The sequence below is a fragment of the Pezoporus wallicus genome, unplaced genomic scaffold (assembly GCF_028554395.1).
Source record: "Pezoporus wallicus isolate ANWC-B61680 ecotype Strahan unplaced genomic scaffold, APGP_CSIRO_Pwel_v1 contig_7339, whole genome shotgun sequence".
NCBI lineage: Eukaryota > Metazoa > Chordata > Aves > Psittaciformes > Psittacidae > Pezoporus > Pezoporus wallicus.
The window spans coordinates 1,873,814-1,894,310 of NW_026636333.1; the positions used below are offsets into that span (position 1 = coordinate 1,873,814).

General features: G+C 39.9%; 2 protein-coding genes across 2 annotated transcripts in view; both read left to right on the top strand.

The window, feature by feature from the left end:
• EPCAM (epithelial cell adhesion molecule) overlaps positions 1-20,497 on the top strand; it is a 293,898-nt gene that overhangs the window by 24,563 nt on the left and 248,838 nt on the right. The gene's annotated exons all lie outside the window — the stretch shown is intronic.
• The window catches only part of MSH2 (mutS homolog 2), a 50,012-nt gene that overhangs the window by 12,811 nt on the left and 16,704 nt on the right, over positions 1-20,497 (top strand). The window contains exons 7-8 of the mRNA XM_057400070.1: positions 10,272-10,471; positions 15,579-15,688. Coding sequence (XP_057256053.1) covers positions 10,272-10,471; positions 15,579-15,688 — 310 coding nt within the window. The remainder of the gene's footprint in view (positions 1-10,271; positions 10,472-15,578; positions 15,689-20,497) is intronic.

The following is a 20,497-nucleotide window of genomic DNA, read 5'->3' on the forward strand; positions in this document are numbered from 1 at the left end:
GGTGATGTTCACAAAAAGTATTGTGGAACTGGTTGTTCTTGTCTTCCTTCAAATAAGGGTATTTTTCCCTTCATGTCCCTGACACTTGCTCACACTTGGTGTTCTGTGTGTAGGATTTCTTTGTCTTCAAGTGGTCAGAATTGTGTGAAGGTTTTTCATTTAGTTTTGACTCTTTACGGATCATGCAGCAGCCTGTGGTCGTGAGTTGTTTCATAGTTTGCTGACACTCTCTGTAACCACTTTAAATCAGAAGGGGTAGTCATGCTTCCCTGACCATGTATTGTTACCAGTTCCCTTGTTATTGGCGCTGGCACTAGGGTTCATGTAGCTGCTTGGTTCATCTCTAGATGGAAAATTTAGCATGCTAAAATAATCATCTGATTATTTATATGTAGCATCTAATCCAGTAAAAGTAGGCAGTGGTCAAAAGGGGCAATTCCAGTTCCCCTCTCTGGCCTTCAGCTCCTTCTGCTCCTTTTTTTTTAATCTCATAGCTACAGAATAATTTGGTTTGGCTTCTTCACCTCACGAAAGCTAGTACATGAAGTGATGAAAGTTGTCATCTAAAATGAATCGTTCTGCACCTCTGCAGTGGTCCGTGACCTGCTATCATCATAAACATGAGAAGATTAACATCATCTTAAATGCAGATCAAGCAATACTAAAAGCCTGTTTTTCAGATTTAATAATCTCACTTGGCAGTGTTTGCCTTCTCTTGGTATCTTGACTCTTTTAGAGTTCACGCTGATTAATTTGTGTTGTAAGTTGGATTATCCTCCTGTAACAAGTTTGGTAAATTGGATATGTGCTTAGCCTCAAGTTGGAAAAGTGTCTGAATCTGTTTAATGGAGCTGTTCACTACCAATAAACCTGCTGTTTTCCTGGCAAATTCACTATGAAGATGCTGCTTGAATTATTTTCAGCTCCTAGAGAAGACAGTGGAAATGTTATGAAAAATAATGTATGCATGGAAATTAATAAATGAAGTCTTCTGTAACATTGGGAAGACGGAAAATATTTCTCTGACAAAGCAGGAGATACTTAGAGAATCTTGTTTTATGAAATACCCTCTTATCACTTTTGTCTGTACAGTTCTTTCAGGGTAAGAGGCCCTTCAGTCCAGCAAGATTGTGCTGGGGTCTTGAGATGGGAAAGGATTTGCTGTGTAAAACATCTTATGTTCAAAATTCAAGTTGGGTGATGGATCTGCAGTGTGGTTTTTTGTTTTGTTTTTTTTTCTTCTATAAACATATGCATTGAAAAGTTTGGAACAGTGTTTATCATTCTGTGAAGCAGCACGTTGCTGCAAGGTGGAAATTTTCCCTTTTTATCCAAGCTCTTCTTCTGTGGAGCTGTTTAATTTCTTTAGGATGATAACTCTGTTATTTCTTAACCGAGATTGAGGAGGACTGGTGAATTGAATCTAAATAGTGCTGTTACATAAAGTTCTAGTCTGAATGGCAGTTCTCAGTAACAATTGAAAAATAAACTTTACTCTTATTTGGGAAACGTAATTTGTGAGAAGCATAAATGAAAGTTTATTTTACTTCTCTATTACTTGGATAGCTGACTGGTACTGTAAGTAATATATCCAGGCTGTGGAAAGGTATATTGATTTTGGTTTGAACTGTGACTGGAGTGATCATGTAGGTGTAGGTGGGATGCGCAGGTGTACAGAAATTCCTTTAGAATATAAACAGGAGTAGTAGTTTTTGTTTTAAAATGTGTTAATGTTTTCAGGACCCAAGCCTTGTAGAGCAGAGCTGGTCTGCCATGGGAGCATGCAGTAGTCCCAGCTGCAAAGCAAGCCGTCAGCGGGAGACGGTGAGAGGCAGATGGTCACAGTAGTATCAGAGATGCTGCCAGCCTTGCCTTGCAAATGAAGAATAATGTTTCCTTTCTGCTTCTCTTACTTTTCGTTGTAGAGAATTTGTGTGCATACCTTGGAGCCCTGCAGTTCTTTGCTTTGACATGCTTTCTGGCTAGAGGAGGCAAAGCAGAGCTCTGCTTGTGTGCGGCTGCTGTATTTGCTTGTGCTTCTGAATGATGCCAAGCACTCCCTTCCCTCAAGGTCTAAAAATATTGCTGCTGCAGCAGTGTGCTTCAGGAGTGAGATCTTAATTGCATCAAGTAGTACCTTACTGGCAAGGATAAGACCCAAGATCTTATTTTACTGCTGAAGGATTGTTTTCTTCACTTTGCCTAATCAGCTGGGGTTGGAAAACATTTAAACACTTGTGCAAAACCAATGAATTATTGGTGACCTATTTCAGAATGCATAAGACTGCATTTAAGTATCTCTGGGGGAGGGAGGGAACCCCATTATATTGGAGTTAATGATGCTTTTTCCAATAGTTCTGTTCTGGCTTTTTATTCTGAGCTCATTAGCTTGCAGCCTCACAGTCAATACGTATTGCTTCCAAAGCTTTGCTTGGTTGTTACAGAAAATAGTGTTGTGCCTGGTACCCCTTCTAGCCCCTGTCTTGGGGCTTTAATTTACTGTCTTTAGATTTTAACATAATACTCAAATGATACCTGAAGGAATGCATATAGGGTGGGAAAGATTCTTGCTTCCCCGATACCTGTTAATTTTATGCTTTATATATATATATATGCAACTGATGTAGAGGAGCAAACTCTGACTGTTTGGAAGAATGCATTTATTTAATTCAAAAAATTATCTGTAAGTGGACCATTCTGAGGTTACAAATATCCAGTACTGTTTTCATGGTAGGATGGTTTGGAGTCTAATTAGGAAAATCAGAAAAGTCATGGGACTGATGCTGGGATATGGCTTTCTCTTACGTTGCTTAATCTTTCAGATTAAACAGCAGGAAGCCTAATGTGAAGCATTTTTGTCCAGCTGCTTAGTAGCACACTTTGTGTACCTAATACTCTGGAAGTGTGTGCCGTGTGATTTCTGTGGCTCTCCTAGGCTCTAAAGCTGTGCTTCAAACCTTGGACTCTGTATTACATGGGACTACTTCAACAGAGCTGCAGAAAAAATAGTCAGCATGTTTATGGTTGCTTAAAGTTATTCATTTGAGATTAAAAGGCAATAGTAGCAAATTTAACCCAAAGACCTGCCCTGTAATAGTGGAATGAGGGCCAATTTCTAGTACTAAATACATCCTGAGGGCATCAGATACTTGCCTGGAGATCCCTTGATTTTAATTCACTTCTGACTTGACTATTGGAGTACGGTGATTGCTGTAATCTTACTGGGATGACAACATTGCCTTTGTAAGAATGCAGACATTACAGGTAAACTATAAGATGCATCATCATGGGGCTGTTTGTTCCTGGTTTGCTGATTCTGTTAATCTGCTCTATTATACAGTATCTTTTAATTGCTAGAAGCCTGTAATTTCACATCCCCCATATAAAACAGCAATGCATTTTAAATGCTAAACTGAGGATGTATATACACTGCTGTACCCCTTCATTGTGGTCTTGAAAGTTTTATTATTTAGGCAGTCTGTATCTTGTAGTTTAGCTGTGAGGTCAATTCATATTACAGAAGTTTTATAACTTCTTCTTAACTGAGGAAACACAACCAACTCTTTGTTAGGATGCTAAGAAGGAATAAGAGCGGGTTGCATGGTTTGGGCAAGAGCAGGCAGGAAACAGAACAACTTGAGCTGTTTATCATGGAGGGAGGTACATATGAAGGTGCAGGCTCCTGTTTTTGGCAGAGTGGGAAGAAGCCTTTCTTGCCTGGGTGCAAGCCTCTTGCACAGGCCTGTTGGAGTTGCCTGGGTTGTCTGCTTCTGAACTACAGGCCCTTGTGCATGCGTGTGGATTTGGGAGAGCTGAAAGAGAGCTTATTCTGATGGACAACTTGTGACGCTCAGACATAAGATTTTGACCCTAATGATATTTTATGGTCAAATTGTACCAATTTCATTAAATAACAGACAGATTTTGACCCCTTGACTGGAATAACTCTCATATGTGAGATGTGCTCAGGTATAGATGTATGCAACTTATCCAAAGAGCAGTGTTCAGAGTTGTTGATGAAACAGAAACCTGGATTCAGATTTTGTGTCTTCAGATTACGGGAAGAACTGGTGCTGTGGTGAAACCCCTGCAAGCTGGAGGCTTGCTGCCAGAAATCAGCAACTTCTGTCTGCCCAGTGTCCTGTGTTAGCTGAGTGTATAAGTTGAGTGGGGGACTGGGAAGTTCAATGGTACTAAGCTTCTATGAGTGGAAAAAAATGACTTTTGATGGTATTAATCTCTCTGAAGCTGATGGTTCCTTATTCATAAAATCCCACACTGGTTTGGGTTGGAAGCGACCTTAAAGCTCATCCAGTTCCTAACCCCTGCCATGGGCAGGGACACCTTCCACTAGACCAGGTTGCTCCAACCTGGCCTTGAACACTGCCAGGGATGGGGCAGCCACAGCTTCTCTGGGCACCCTGTTCCAGGGCCTCAGCACCCTCACAGGGAAGAATTTCTTCCTAATGTCTCATCTCGATCTGCCCTCTGTCAGGTTAAAGCCATTCCCCATTATCCACAGGCTTTGTTATTTTTATTTCAAACTGTTTACAGTAATTGCTCCAGTTTCATAACAAAGTCTTTTGTGCATAATTGAGCACTTCCAAAAGCATGTGTGGGTTGGCTAGATGTTTTGCATTGTTATTTCTTTGTGCTTATCTGGTAAATTTGAACGTTATCTGTATAAATGCATGTAACAACTCTGATTGTATTGAGCAAAATGACGGAGGGATGGTTTGTGTGTTCTTTATGCTGCCAAGATGTGGGCTTGCGTGAAGTAATTATTAGTATCAGCCTCAGATATCTGGTCCAGGCTCCTGTGTGTCCATCTCAGATGTCTGGTTTAATACTTCAAAGGCTGTAAAGCATACTGGGGTTCTTTCTCATGAAAAGAGCTTTGCAATTTTAAGGTGATACTTACTGTTTACCCGAGGTGGTGGTAACTAGACTTCAGCTGGGTTTTGTGGGACAGATGTTCGCCTAGGGAACGATTGGGTTACCAGGGAGTTTAGCACAGTGCCTTGCTTATTTCTGGCTGGAAACCACAAATGCTGGTATTAGTCAGTTACAGCAACTTGCTCTGGTGCTGCCTTTCTCCAGGGTGTTAAAATCCCAAGTGCTTTGTGTAGAAGAGAAACAGTTAGAACAAGTAAGATGGTGACTTGGCTTTGCCTTGCACTTCTGTAGAAAAGGCAGTACCTGAGGCTGCAGTCTGTTGCATTATTCTGGTAATTTCTATGGGATTAGAAAAGAAGGATTTACCAGTTTTACATCTGGGTTAAGCATGTCCAGGAGGGGGTTACCTCTGCTATGCTGGATTAAGAAGAGACTCAAAGTTGAAAGAAACCCAAGGGAAACTAAAATAATGGTACATGATGTGTTTTCCACTTTCCCTTGCATAAAGGAAATATGAAATAATATAATGGTGTATATTCTGAAACTTTTGTGGCGAGATGAAAAGTCTTGGTGTACCTTAAAGCAGTCCTTCATATGCTGCTTTTGAAAATTCTCTCTAATCAAGTTGAACTGTTGGCCAGCAAAATTGGTCTTACTTTGCAGTCATAGAAAACCTTTAGCAGGCAGAGAATACAAATACGTGATCTTCAGAAGACTCGGCTGTTGTATAGCCATGGGAGTTCCAACCTTTAAGATCTTCTGAAGTCAGCTTCTCCTGTAAGTGCATTCTTAATTTAATTTCAGTGTTAGCATTGTTTCCTTATGTTGTGTGGAATTTTTAGGTAATACAGTTTCCCTCCTAAGAAAATAATCTACCAGAATTTGGGATTTTCAGTTACTACTCTGTAGTTAAATATATATTATACTCATTATTAACTATTGCTCATTATATATGGAACCAAGTTTCGTAATATGATAAAAAAACCCACAGAGTCCCTTTTTTGAGCAGAGGTGCTTGGAAGAAGCATTCTCCTTCCTGCATGCACGGAGAAGTGCAGAACTGCCTGGGGTTTTGCAGGAAGTTAGTGGAGGAGAGATTAAAACCTGGGTGTTTTACAGCTCAAGTTGTACAGCTCACTGATTTGTTAGGGGTTTTTGTGCTGGCTGATCCTGCTCAGGCATTAAAAATATTCTGTTCATTCTATCTCTGGTGTTTTGTTTTAATTTGTTAGTTTAGTTACTATTTCTACAGACAGAATTCTTTTCACCCTTCTATTAAATCTGTATACAAATCAGGCTTGATTCATGTTTTGCCATTAAGTTCTACATCTAGCTCTGTGAAAGTCTAGAAATATAACTAAACCTTCCTGACAACCTCTGTGTTGTGGCAGTATTGAGTGCAGTAACCTTAAAATCGTGATGCAAAAATGCTGCATAGATGTAGCAAAGGAAGCATTTTTTTCTGATGTCAAGTGAAGTGTCAACCTTGGTGGAACAGAAGCTTTGTGATGAGACTTGGGAAAGTGTGTGCTGTTTATTAGATCGAAAACAGGTCTTTGATGTCTTTTTTGGTGTGGAGTGTTAGTCTTTTGTCTGTTAATAGTAGATCCGAGAGATGCCTCTTATCAATAACAAACCATGGAAAAAGGTGAAGTTATTTCTGTTGGATTCCAGAATATCCAGCAGAATAGGTAGTTACTTTGGTTCTTCCCTAAGAGCACGCTAAGCCTAATGTTACTTGTTATTGCACAGAATCCAAAGTGGATAGATGGCCATAATTTTGAATAGCAGGAAAAAAAAGGGAGTTGTCATTTCCAAGTTAAAAGGACTTCGTTGCTTTTCACTTACATTAGCTGCAGTCTTGTTTGCTGGTTTTTGTGGTTTAATTTGCAAATTTCCATATCTTTCTTGGAACAATGTTCATGTGCATTCTAGTGTGGTTTCAGTAGTTGTGTTTCTGTTATCTTGCCTGTGCTGCCTTAGATCTGTAATGGAAAGTTTTACCTCATTTTCCTTTCACTTTTGGCTGTATGGCAGAAACAAATTATCCAGTGTTGTCAGCTGTTGTTTGATTAAGCTTGCTTGGATTTTTTTGTTTGGTTTTGTATTTTCTCTTTATTATTTCCTCAGTCAGGCATTATACAAAAACCAACTTATCATTTGATTCCATTATTTCTTGTGAGCATTCGGCATGGCTTACAGTTGCATTATCTTAACGTAGCCCTTCCTATTCAGCAACCTTATATGTATTCTTACAGAGCAAATTACGTGAAATGTGGCATGAAACAAACCTGTCAGACTAACATTCATGGTTGGCAAAGATGGGGGTGGGAAGATAGAACAGTACTAGGGAGGTCATGAGATGTTAGTCTAATTAGCATGGTTGTGACAGAGAAAAAGTGTATCATGCTGATCTGAGAAGTCTTTGAACTTGTCATTGTTGTGGACAAAGGAGGGGGTGAAAATAAGAATAAATTAGAGCTTTCAAAAGGCCTTTGACAAGTTCTTATCCAAGAGGCTGTTGAACAAGCTGAGGAAGTCGTGGGATGAAAGTGAAGAGTCTTTTGTGTAAAAGGCACAAGCAAAAGAAAAAAACAGTTGGCAAAGGTAAGCTCAAGAGTTCAGATACTGCACTTGAGATATTCTAAGGTAATCAGGGTAGTAGCTGGCTTGTAGGTGACACTACTGAGGACCAAGCTTCTAATGAAAACCCAAACAGGCTAGTTGATTTGATAGAACAAGGATAGTTTGGATTTTAATAAATATAAAGCAGTGTGTATAGAAAGAATAAACATAATCTGCCTGTATTTTACAAAGCTTTCACATAGATTTCTTGTACAAACCTTGTTCTGTGTTCTTGCAGTAGGTATCTGAAGTATGTTCTTGTCTACTTCTCACAAGCTCTGTATGTATGCATGCTGAAACTTTATCCTTTAGAGTTTCCCCATGTTGCCTAAACTTCTTGGAAATAAAGCACCATTATGGGTCAGTAATGTCCAATCTTTAAACTTACTTGTTAATGCAATAGTTGAATGGATAAGTACAGAGGTGGGTTGCTCCATCCCTGGCAGTGTTCAAGGCCAGGTTGGATGGGGCTTTGAGCAACCTGGTCTAGTGGAAGGTGTCCCTGCCCAAGTCAAGGGATTGGAGCTAGATGTGCTTTAACGTCCCTTCCAACCCAGACTGTTCTGTGATTCTTCTCTTGTCTTTTTCATTGATTCTGTTCAGAATAGTACAGGAGGTTCCCTGGAGTGCTGTGGGTAGAGCACTTGCTGCAACAGGACATTCCTTCGAATTTTTCATATACCAAAATGTACTGCTGCTTGACCAGAGATCTATCTCTGTTGTGTTACCTTAGATAAAATCTTTGTTTCTAGAGTGACTTTCTGTACTAATTAGCTGAGGCAGTGTACCATGTTAATGTCTGTACTGTTTCCAGTGGCTAGCGTGCTCTGCAGAACACTGCATGGTGTAATGTAGATATTGCTGCTTTCAAAATGACAAAAAAAGAAGTCATTTCCAATGCAGTTTGTTAATGCAAATGTTCTTGTTACTGAAACTGATGCTTTTTCCTGCCAGTAAGTGTAACAGTAGAATAACGTGGTGAGAGCTTGCATGTCTCTAAATGAAATTAACTTCCTCGCTGAAGCTAAGATATTGATAGATAGCATGTTGATGTGATTAACCAGAAATCAGCACAGTATATATCACATCTGAAGGGGACAGAGTTCTTCCTTCATATTCCTAAAGAGTGACCAAGGAACAGACTTCCCTGGCATTCCAGACTGAACAATATCTGATTTTATTTAACTGCAAATGCAAAGTAAGTAAAGATGGCAATGTTAACTGATGCAAAAAAGCAATAAATGTAGGGAAGTTCACTTACATTCTAGTAGGGAAAATATGATTTAATGCTCTGTCACTTCTTACTGAGATTTATGTTTGCTTTCAGCACTTAAAGAATATTTATTTCACTGTTTAAACCCTAAACCCAAAATGTCAGGGAGCATCAGCTAGGGCAGGCTTAAGAAGGCAAGCTGGGAATCAACAATTACAGCAAGGTAGGCAGAGGCAGTACCCTTACTGATAAGGATGCAGTCCCCCAATACCTGTATGAAGCAAACAGGGTATACTTTGGCCATGAGTTTGGGTCTCCAGGCAAATCTATAGTGATTGTCTGAGATGGAGCAAGGAAGTCAAGCCAACAGGTCTTGGTCTGGATCAGTGGGGTGCATGGCCAGGCACAGGAATGGCTACAGCGTAGCTCGCATGAGAACCTGAGAACAAGTGCCTGAATTTGAATGCAGCTCTTGAGTGAAGGTGAGGAGGCCCCAGACAAGGCTTCTCACACCTCTTTCTTACACAGCTCTTCATAGTGGTCTTTAATGGTAAGATTTGCCTTCAGGAATCCCAAGCACCTGAAACCAGTGGCAAAGTCTTGAGCAAACATGACACTACCTCATTAGAGGAGGATCAGGTTATCAAACATTTAAACAAATTGGATACATGCAAGTCTGTGGGACCCAAGGAATACACCCACGAGTGCTGAGAAAGCTGTCCAAAGTCATTGTGCGGTCAATCTTGATTGTCTTAGAAAGGCCGTGATGGTTGGAGAAGGCTTCTGAAGACAGGAGAGACATTTGCTTTCTTCCAGTCCTCAAGAAGGTGGACTGAAACCATCTGAGCTGCCAGGCTCAAAGGGTTGTGATCAGGAGCATCAAGTCCAGCTGGGGGCCTGTCACTAATGGTGTACCTCAGGGGCCAATAGTGGAGCCATCCTTGGAGATATCCAAAATGAGACTGGATACCAGCAGCTGGCCCTGGCTGACCCTACTTTGAGCAAAGGGGTTGGAGTAGTCCATGTCCAGAGGTGCCTTCCATCCTCAAGGATTCCGATTCTGTATTCCGGGGTTGCACAGCTGCAAAATGTCAATGTTGGCCTTGACCACAGGCAGCTAAGCTCTGCCAAGAGAGGAGTTTTTTTCTTACAGTATGGGGTTTTCCTGCTTAATATGTGTTCTTTCACAGACTACTGGATGACTGTTTTTAGGTACAAGGAAAGGATTAATCTCAAAGTAGATTCTGGTCTTCAGCATACTACAGAAGAGATGTTTGTGCTTGAAATGGTTTCACTCCAATGCTGTTCATTAGATACCTCAGCTGTTAAAAAATACAGAAGCATGATAGAGGCTAAATGTCCTTGCTTTTTCAGCTCATGTGTTGTCCTAGCTTCATTTGGGTTTTTATCAGGAAAGTTTATCAGGATATAGCCACGGAGAAAGGATAGAAGGAACTGCCAGATAAATGTTTTCATAGCTACATAAAAGAATTATAGACCATTCCATGCTAATCATTGTTACTGACTTCTTATTCAGGTTGAATTTGGTTGAAGCTTTTGTGGTGGATCCAGAACTACGCCAGCGCCTTCAAGAAGAGCTCTTGCGTCGCTTCCCAGATCTTAACCGGCTGGCAAAGAAGTTTCAGAGACAAGCAGCAAACTTACAGGACTGTTACCGAATGTACCAGGCTATTAATCAACTGCCTAATGTTGTACAAGCACTAGAAAAACACGAAGGTAATGCTACCCCTGTCTGTTTTCAGCGTTTTATAATACACTCACGATGCAATGAAGTAGTGTGTAGATTTCCAAAGATTCCTTTTTTTCCTGTGTACTTTTGTTGCAGGAATAAACATTAAAGACATTTGGATTTGAAACAAGTTGGAATTCTGATATGTCAATCAGATACTTAAACATAGCCAAATCTTTACATGAAAAAGCATTCTAATTAGTGTGTAGCTGAAGTACTTAAACTGGTGGATGACGGTCTGGTAATCCTTGATCTCGACTTCTCTCTAAGAATTCTTGACCAATTGTTTGTGAATTATGATCATAGAAATAAGATACCCTTCATACAATAGGGTTCTGTTCCTTTTGCAAACACTATGCACTTTTGGTTGTAATTAAACAAAAAAAAATCCCCAGTTTAAACATTATTGGTATAATTTGAATGACTGGTTTGGGTTTGGTTTGTTTTTTGACTTGTCATGCTTCTGTATTTGAGAAGAGTAATGCGGCAAGGTTTCTTCTGATCTTCATTACTAGGAAACACAAGGCTATAACAAGCAGGTCTAGAAAATACAAAGGTTGCTATTCCTTTTCTCTAGGTGTTATTGAGAAAATGCAGAATAAGATTGCTCAGCCTAACAAGGGGGTTGATTCAGTGCAGCAGTAGCAATCCTAGCCTGGTAGAAAGCATATTTTTGTAGAAGCCCATTATTTAGTTTGAAAATCTCTCTGCATAAGGCAAACGCCAAAGCTTTAAAGAGAAATACTGTGAAATGGTATGGTTACAGAAATTTATTTCCTGTGTGTATATACGTATATGTGTGTGTGTGTGTGTATCTATCTGCTTTTCTGTACTACAGTTTTATGACTTCAAGTAATGAGACTTATTTTCTAAAGTATTGATCTGAAGGTGAATTAATTTGTGATTGCTGGCTGTGTTATTTCCAAAAGCAGTTAAGATCTAAAGCTGGGAAGAACTGACAGATACAATTTTTATTTTATTTTATGTTTTTGTGAAGACCTGTGCCATGCTTCAGCTGCCTCAGTCCTGTCCCTTGGCTTTTCTAAACAGACTCTGCTTGTCTTTTGCCTTGGCATGGAGCTCTTGGATTTCTGTCTTAAACTGAGGCATTAATGCAAAATGCTCACTTTATCTTTACTCTTCCTATTAGTTCTCATTTGAATTGACAGAAGTTTCTCTGTCATAATACTGGGGTAGGAAAACAATTCCATTTTTAGAAGTTTTGAGGAGCAAGCTGTGTAAGCCAAACTGCTAAGATGACCATATGGAAAAACTAATAGGCTGCAAGAGATTCTTGCTGTTTTACACGTGAGTCAGTTGGCTTCAGTAGGGCGTTCATCAGCTGTATAGCTAAGATAATTTGAAATCGTGAAATGTGTTATTTTTTCTTTGTACTTGTATGCCCTTGTTTAAATACAACACTGGTCTGGTAATTCTGAGTGTACGTGGCTGATTCAGGCCGGATGTGCTCGTTTTCCTATTTTGGACTCAAATATTCTTACTCATCAAGAGATGGGAAGGCAGAAAGGTTTTTTGCAACCGAATGTCTGCCAGTTTCAGAGCTTTTTCTAGTGAATGGCTGTGAGGAAATAGAGCAACTACACCATGAAGTGATCAGCAGTGATTGCCTTTCCCTCAGTATTGAGGCATTGCTTTGTTGAAATACTTGTTTTAACAGATGAGGAAAGCTGAGGAGAGGGGCAGTGAGTGAAGATGGTGTTTTTATTTTTTAGTCTTCAGAAACCTGTATAAGACAGGAAAGGACTCTGAGTCATCAAATCATTTTGCTATTGCTGGAAAGAGGGAGCAGTTCTTCATTACTCAGACTGCTGGGATGTAAAATCTAGGTACTTAAAAGATGTATATCTTCAAGAAGCTGCTGAAGCATCTTCCTTTCCACCTCAGAAGGACACTGTTTTAAGCCTGTTAATATGCAAGATGTGGAAATTGTAAGATGGATTCCAGGTGTTTTTTTTTTTACCATATGGTATACAGTGGCTTGAATATCCCCTTACTGCTTTTGGAAATGCCTTGTATTCCATGTTCCAGTACAGGTCTTTCCTTGTCACTGGTGTGTTGTAACCATGTTGTGATTGAACTTGGCTGTTTCACATTCTTTGACATTTCCTGCTGATTTATTCCCCTGCTTATAGTGGAAATTTGTTTATTTGTCAATGTGTCATCTCACTGTTAAATGAAACTTAATTTCTGTTAGCCCAGTTTTCAAGGTTGATCAGTTGTGTTCCTGATTTATTTTTCCCAATTTCATCTGCTGATGCCTTCTACATTGTATATATTAGTGAATTTTATAAGAAGCAGCCTTTTGTGCATTAATATTATTGATTCAGACATTTTAAAAAGATAAATGCTGGTATAAGCCCTGGAGGAAGTGTGTTGCTGGTGTCCTTCCAGCTCATCTTTTGCAAGTCGTTGATGTCCTCTTTATCTGCCTTCTGATCATTGTATTAATCATGAATCTTGCAGCTTAGCATCCCATGTGACACCATACTGAATCCCTTAGAAGAACCCAGATTAGGTCTACAGATTTCCCTGTGTTTTAGGCAGTCACTTACCTCAGACAGATGTTGTGCTATGTAGGTATGGCCTGCCTTTAGTAAATCTGTACTATATTTTATCCCAATTTTCATTTTGCTCCTTGTTCTTTCCTCATTATTTTTCCTAAGACCTTTTGTAGCATCAAAATTCCTAGTTTAAGTGCCTTCAGTTGTCGAGATTTGTCTGTTTTTTCCTTGATAGAATAGTGTCAGTTGTCATGCTTCTGTTTGATGCCAAACTAACTATATAAACATTTCAAGTTTTGAGGTTTAGTGCTTCATTTTAAATTTTTATACGATGTTTCAAACTATAGTACTAGAAAAGTCTTTAATTCATATAAATAAATACTTATCTGTACTTAAGTAATTTATGGTTTAATTTAAAAACTACATGGGATCAGATAGGTTTTGTGATCAGTATGTATCCCTGCTTTTGACTGTACGTAGTTCTCTCAGTGGTTACCTCATGCTAATAATGTTGAGTAGGTGCAAAAATGTTGTTTTTATCATACATCTTTTGTATGAGTTTATAAATGCAGGTGCAATCCAAGTGAGAGTTTAATTTTTTCAGTGATTTCACTTACTGCTCCTAATCTCTTAATGGGAAGTATTATGCTTTTAAGAAAAACATCCACACGCAACTTCTACAAATCCTCAGTATTCACTGACTCCACTATTTTACTTCCTTGGATACTGAACATGAAGTTGGATTGAAAATATAAATCTGTTTTGCAATGTATTAGTTTAAACCATATTCTAGACATGTATTAATACGTTAGTATTTTATTAATAAATTAAGTATTTTATTTACTTAATAAATTAATGTTTTCTAATTTTTGAATGTGACATCTTCCTATGGTGTTTGGAGATGTACTCGTTCAATAATGAAATGGGATGAAACTCTCCTACTTACAGTTTCTTTTATTGGAAGGAGTAATTGCTACTTCAGGTTCAAGCACATGCATTTTTCATTAATTCAAGATTACTGAAGATTATTTAATTGCCAGGCATTCTCTCAGCTGGTGTACTGGAAACATGCTCTGAAGAACGGACTTGAAACCTTTTTTTGTTCTTCAGGCTCTGCTTTACTGCCTGCTTTTATTTTCTAGGTTGGTTTAGGTGGGTCTCGCTATAGGAGGGGTTAAAAAAAAAAAGCAGACCAAGCAAGTGATTTGAAATAAAAAGCAAGATCTTTATTGCAGATATCTCTTAGTTTGAAGACTTTTAGTCAGCAGAAGACTCCAGTTTTTACAAGTTCAGTAATCTCTCAACAATATACAATTTTTACCTCCATTAATAGACACTAACCTGTTAAGAACTTTAAAAGCCTGGGGGAGTGAGGAAGCAAAAAGGCACAGGAGGACAAAGAAACAAAGCAACCTTTTACTTTTTACTTGAGTTACAGTGCTGAGAGAGAACAGAGATTCCGTTGGGTAATCGTGTCCTCATTGTGTGACTTACGAGTTTGTACAGACATTCTTCTTAGGGAAGAGTAGGACCTTTTCCTTCGTCTGATAAGAAATTGGGAGGCTCTGGAATAGCCAGAGATTAGTCCTGTGTTTCTCCGTTAATGTGCAAAGCCTTGCCTGTAAACATCAGAAGCAAATACCATAATTCTGTACCTAATCCAGTGACTAGAAGCTTGTAGTATTGGGTACTTTTTGAGGCGTTTTGTGGAAGTCGTGGAGTCAGTAATGCTAACTTTTCTGTGATTAAATCATAACTTGAAGTGGCTGCAAAGGTGTAAACATTTGTTTACCGGCAGTGTTTTCACACCAGGCTGCTGGATAGGTGCTTATTTTTAGGCCTGAAGACTTTCTTGATAAAATCAGCATTATCTGTGTGTGCTGCGTTATGGAAAATGCATGCTACATCAAAGGGAAGATGCAGTTTGCGGTTATACTTGGTGCTACAGGGTATCTGTGCTAACAAAATACATTGGAAAAGACTACGTTAATGTTGATGATTTCCTGTTTAGTGGAAAGATCAGTGACTGTAAAGATCTGGTTAGAGCAGATGTTTGGCTTTTTTAGGGAAAGCAAAACCAAAACCCGCACACCTCAATTTCTGTTTATGTCCGTATTTTAACCTACCAAATGGTTCCAATTTTTGGTAATTTTGAAGTAAGAAAAATGAAAAACTCGTGAGTGTGGATGATGAAACTTGCACTTTGTATTTTTAAAATTGTTTGGTGTAGAATATGATTTTTGCTAAAGCCATTTCTCTGTCTTACGTGCAAGATGGGTAATGTTCAGACATCGGGTTTGCTTTCAAACTATTGTTTGTCTTTAGTTTTACTCATAGTAGAAGGGAATTAATGCCACCAGATGTGAACAAAGATGACAGAATAGGTAAAAGCTTAATCAGAATATAAATGATGCCAGTCCTGGGAAAAGATATGTGCGTGTCAGTGAAATAATCATAGCCACTCTTAAAAAATAACCAGCTATGTAGTTGTGCTGCTCATCTTGGATAAGTGAATTCTGGTAAAGTTAGGGGGTTTTGTGAGTGATGATTTTTTTGTGTTTGTTCTTAACAGGAGCTCACCAGATGTTGTTGTCGGCAGTGTTTATAACACCTCTTAATGATATCTACTCTGACTTCTCAAAGTTTCTGGAGATGATAGAAACAACATTGGACATGGATAAGGTATGGGCTGGTGTGTGGGAGGGGGTTTACTTAGCAATTAAAGTTTCTTGTTGAACTTTGCCATCTGCTCTACACACTCTAAATTTAATTGATCATCTATATTAAGTAGTTAGTGGTAGCTTAGCTGTTGAATATATGAAGACTTATTAGTATAGCAGTTGAATATCAAGAGGATATCCACCCACTGTCTGAAATTATCTATCCAGTATAAAAATGCTGCAGGTACATGGATGCTGTGGACCTGAATCTGTTTTGTAAAAACCTCATCAGTATTACAAGTGGTGAAGTTATTTTGGTACTTTTCTGCTTTTCATATTTTCAAAGTTACTGTGGTGTGTCTCAAATCTGGAATATAACCAGAATGTTTATTACATATTTCTCTGCTTCTATAAAGTTCATTAGACTTGGTTCTATTTTGCGTGGGGTTAAGTCTTCATTACTAATGGACTGCCTCTCTGAAAAATGACTGACTTAGGTATAAAGACTTCACTTTCCAGTGTAAAGACATTTCTCATTAGAGAGAAAGCTGCTACAATTATCTTGGCTTTGCAGCTACACTTGCTTATGAAATATTACTGGTGATAGGACTGTGCTTGCAAGGGAAAGCTGGCATTTTTTCAGCAGAAAAATTGGCCAAAGAAAACTGGAAGGAACATTCTTGTTTCTTGAATCTGTAGTGGAAAGGAGAAGGGATGACTGTAAATGCTTTGTTATTTAATGCTGAACACTTAGGACACAGGCAAAACGAGGAACCATTGATTAACTGGGTGAAACAAGTTATTTAGTGAGTTTTGTCCGTAATTTTGTCCCATTATATATTTGTTACAGAATTGGTGAGACTCGTTTTGAAATGTACATGCTTGGTTAGAAATACTCCAAAATCGATCATTTTGGAAACTGTGGGAGACTTTTAGGGTTGTTGTGTCAATTTCGGCTGACTAGAAATAGAACTGCCTAACCGTGTGTCAGGCATGGCAGTGAGGGCAAAGTGTTGAACTTCTGAAAACTGCAGTGGCTTTAAGACTTTGAACGTGTGTATTTTTCTGCAAAGGCAGATGCACCACATTTTACCTCTTTGTATTGTGCATGCATTCATCAGTTGCGTTTCATGGTTTAAGGACAGACTGTTTGATTGACACGTTGCTGTAATTTGTGATATATGCTAATGAAGAAATTTATAGCTTTGTACTAGTTACAGACCATCTGTTGATGCAGTTTGTGTGCCCTGGGACTCTGTTTTCTTTAAAGCTAACAGCTGTTCTAAGCCTTCACCCTTTATAGTCCAGCTCTTCAAATCTCTCTTCAGCTTGTTTTGTTGTCCTTCTAAACAAAATAACAAGTGAGTTATTTTTAATCAGGGCCCATAGAATCCAGTGTGTCAGATTTGGTTTTGTTTTTTGTTTTCCCCTTCAAGATACCGGAAGATGCTTATAGATAAGCCAGTGCTGGTTTTACTGGAGGAAATACACCTTGTCCATATGAATGTTAAGGTTTTTAACATTGACTTGAAATTCCTCTTGGGTTTTTAGGGAGTACAAACAAAATACCCAGCTCCATTCTGAGTGTGATTGGAAGACAGGTTGTTATAGCAACTAAATTATGTCAATAATCCATTCCGATATAAAAAAGAAACATCTAAGTTCAAAAAGTGTGGGATGTGGTTATTCATTTACCTAGCTGTAATAGAAGTTGAGAAACTGTCACTTCCTCTCCTGTCTTTTCACAGAATTGTAAGGTTCCTTTCAGAAACCATCTACCCCAACTCCTCCTCAAGTCAGGGCAACTTCGTTAATGCTTTTGGTACATAGTATTTTGGTTTGAGTATTGAGCACAGCTCTACAGAAGGACTTTTTTTTTCACATTAGCTAGCTCAGCATAGAATTGTAGGATTGACTAGGTCGGAAAAGACCTTTAAGATCAAATCCATATAGTTCCAAAGTCTGCAAATTATTTGCTGTCACCTCATTCCTTTGAGCACCCCTTGGAAATGTGACTCACTTGGGTCTTATTTCATGTAAGTAAACATACATGGGTATTAAAGTGGTGTTAATGCTGTAATGCTGGTCTGCTGCTTACCACATTAGATATTTAAATATTTAAATACAATGACTGGAATGTTGGAATGGAAGGTTACAGGCTCTTTAGAAAAGACAGGCCCGGCAGACGGGGAGTAGGAGTTGCTATTTATGTTAGGGATAGGCTGGAGAGTATGGAACTGTGTCTGTGGAGAGGTGAGCAGTCAATAGACAGTTTGTGGGTCAGGGTTAAAGGGAATATAGCTATGGGAGACATTACTGTGGGGACCTGTTACAGACCGCCTGATCAAGGAGAACCTGCGATGAAGCACTCCATAGACAGACAGGAACAGCCTCACGCTCGCAGGCCCTTGTTCTCATGGGTGACTTCAACCACCCTGACATCTGTTGGAAGGACGGTACGGCCCGGCACAAGCAACCCAGGAGGTTCCTCGATTGTGTAGAAGACAACTTCCTTCTGCAAGTAATGGAGGAGCCGACAAGGAGAGGTGCCATGCTTGACCTCGTGCTCACCAACAGGGAAGGGCTCGTTGGAAATGTGACGCAGCCTTGGATGCAGCGATCATGAGAGGCTTGAATTTGAGATCCTCAGGACAGTGAGAAGAGCGTGCAGCAAGCTCACTGCCCTGGACTTCAAAACAGCAGACTTTGGCCTCTTCAGAAACCTGCTTAGGAAGGTTCCATGGGATACAGCCCTAGTGGGCAGGGGGCCCAAGACTGTTGGTTGATATTCAAGGATCACCTGCTACAAGCTCAGGAGTGTTGCATCCCAACCAGAAGGAAGGGCAGCAGGAGGGCCAGGAGACCTCCTTGGATGGATAAGGAGCTGCTGAGGAAACTCAGAGGGGGAAAGAAGCTTATGAAAGGTGGATGTGAGGACAGGTGAACCTGGGAAGAATGCAGGGATGTTGTCTGGGAAGCTAGGGACCAGGTTAGGAAAGCTAAGGCACAGTTAGAAATAAACGTGGCTAGGGATGTTAAGGATAGCAGGAAGGGATTCTATAGGTATGTAGCGAATAAAAGACAGACTAGGGGCAACGTGGGCCCTCCCCAGAAGCTATCAGGAGAACTGGCTGCCCTGGGTTTGGAGAAGGGTGAGATTCTCAATGGCTTTTTTGCCTCGGTCTTCACTGGCAAATGCTCCGACCACACCACCCAAGTTTTGGAAGGCAGATGCAGGGACTGTGAGAATCAAGACCCTAGGCCATCTTAAGAACCTGAATGTAAACAAGTCCATGGGAGCTGATGAAATCCATCCGCAGGTCCTGAAGGAGCTGGCAAATGAAGTTGCGAAGCCGCTGGCCATCATATTTGTAAAATCATGGCAGTCAGGTGAAGTTCCCAATGACTGGAAAAAGGGAAATATAACCCCCATTTTGAAGAAGGGGAAAATGGATGACCCCGGGAATTACAGACCAGTCAGTCTCACCTCTGTGCCTGGCAAAATCTTGGAGCAGATTCTGCTGGAAGGCATGCTAAGGCACATGAAAATCAACAAGGTGCTTGGTGACAGCTAGCATGGCTTCACTAAGGGGAAATCCTGCCTGACCAATCTGGTGGCCTTCTATGATGTTTCAGCGATACTTTGTGCTTCTGTATATTGTTGAAATATGATTATGCCAAAGGGGTATTATTTTGGGAAGATGAGAGGGGAATGAGTTGGGTTCACTGATAACTTCCTCCCATTTTTCTGGTGAGGTCTAGCCTTGCTGTACCATAATTGATGGTAGATTGATTAGATACAAAGCACAAAGAACTCAAATACGACATTCCTGTTAATGCTTGTCCTGACAGATTGTTGTTGGCTGTGTTCTCACTGAAGGCTGCAGAAGAGAAAAGGAAAAGTTTGCTTTAAGTGACTTACATAATTACATCTGAGATACTGCTGTAGGAGGAGCGCAGCTTGAGAAGAACGTTAGAGGGTAATATAGTTGTGGGTGCCTGATGGTTTTAGGTATTAATTAGTAGCACAAGTTTTTAATATTTTTAGTAAACCAGTTAGTTTACATTCCTAGCAGTTTAGCTGAACTTTTAATTTAGTTTTAAAATGTTTTAGGAAAAATTTCATCCCCAAAAGGGCAGTTGGGCACTGGAACAGGCTGCCCAGGGTAGTGGTGGAATCACTGTCAATGGAAGCGTTCACAAACCATGTAGACGAGCCCCTCAGTGACACAGTTTAGTGGTAGCCTTGGCAGTGCTGGGGCAATGGTTGGACTTGATGATCTTAAAAGTCTTTTCCAACCTCATTGATTCTGTGACTCTACATTTTCTACTCACTTGATCACATTTGGCTTTCACTCTGAGTGTAGTCAGAGGGATTTTCAGGCTGAGGTAATGGGATATAGGCTGCTGGATGTCCTGAAGACTTGGTGTCTTCACCTGGAAAAGCCACCAGGCACTTACCCTGGGCTGCAGTGCCTGCTTTGCTGCGAAACGGTTCTTGAACTGCTGCAGTCCCTAACTCAGACTGTGAATGTGAATGGAAGCTGAAGTAATTTTAATCACCTGTCCTGAGACTTCACAGGAGTTTAGGATTTATTTCTTGCACACTAGCAGCCTCTGGGTTCATTTGTCATCACAGGTCTATTGGAGCTGTAATGGACTTAGCAACAAGCACGTGAAAACTACTCCATTCCCCATGACTGCTGGATGGAGCAGAGGATGAGACAGTAATGCAGCTCTTTTGCACATGTATAAGCTTTAGCCACATATGGATCTTTGCTGGAAGTAAAGTGAAAGCTGGCTTGCAGTGTGGAGGTCCAGAAGGTCGTAA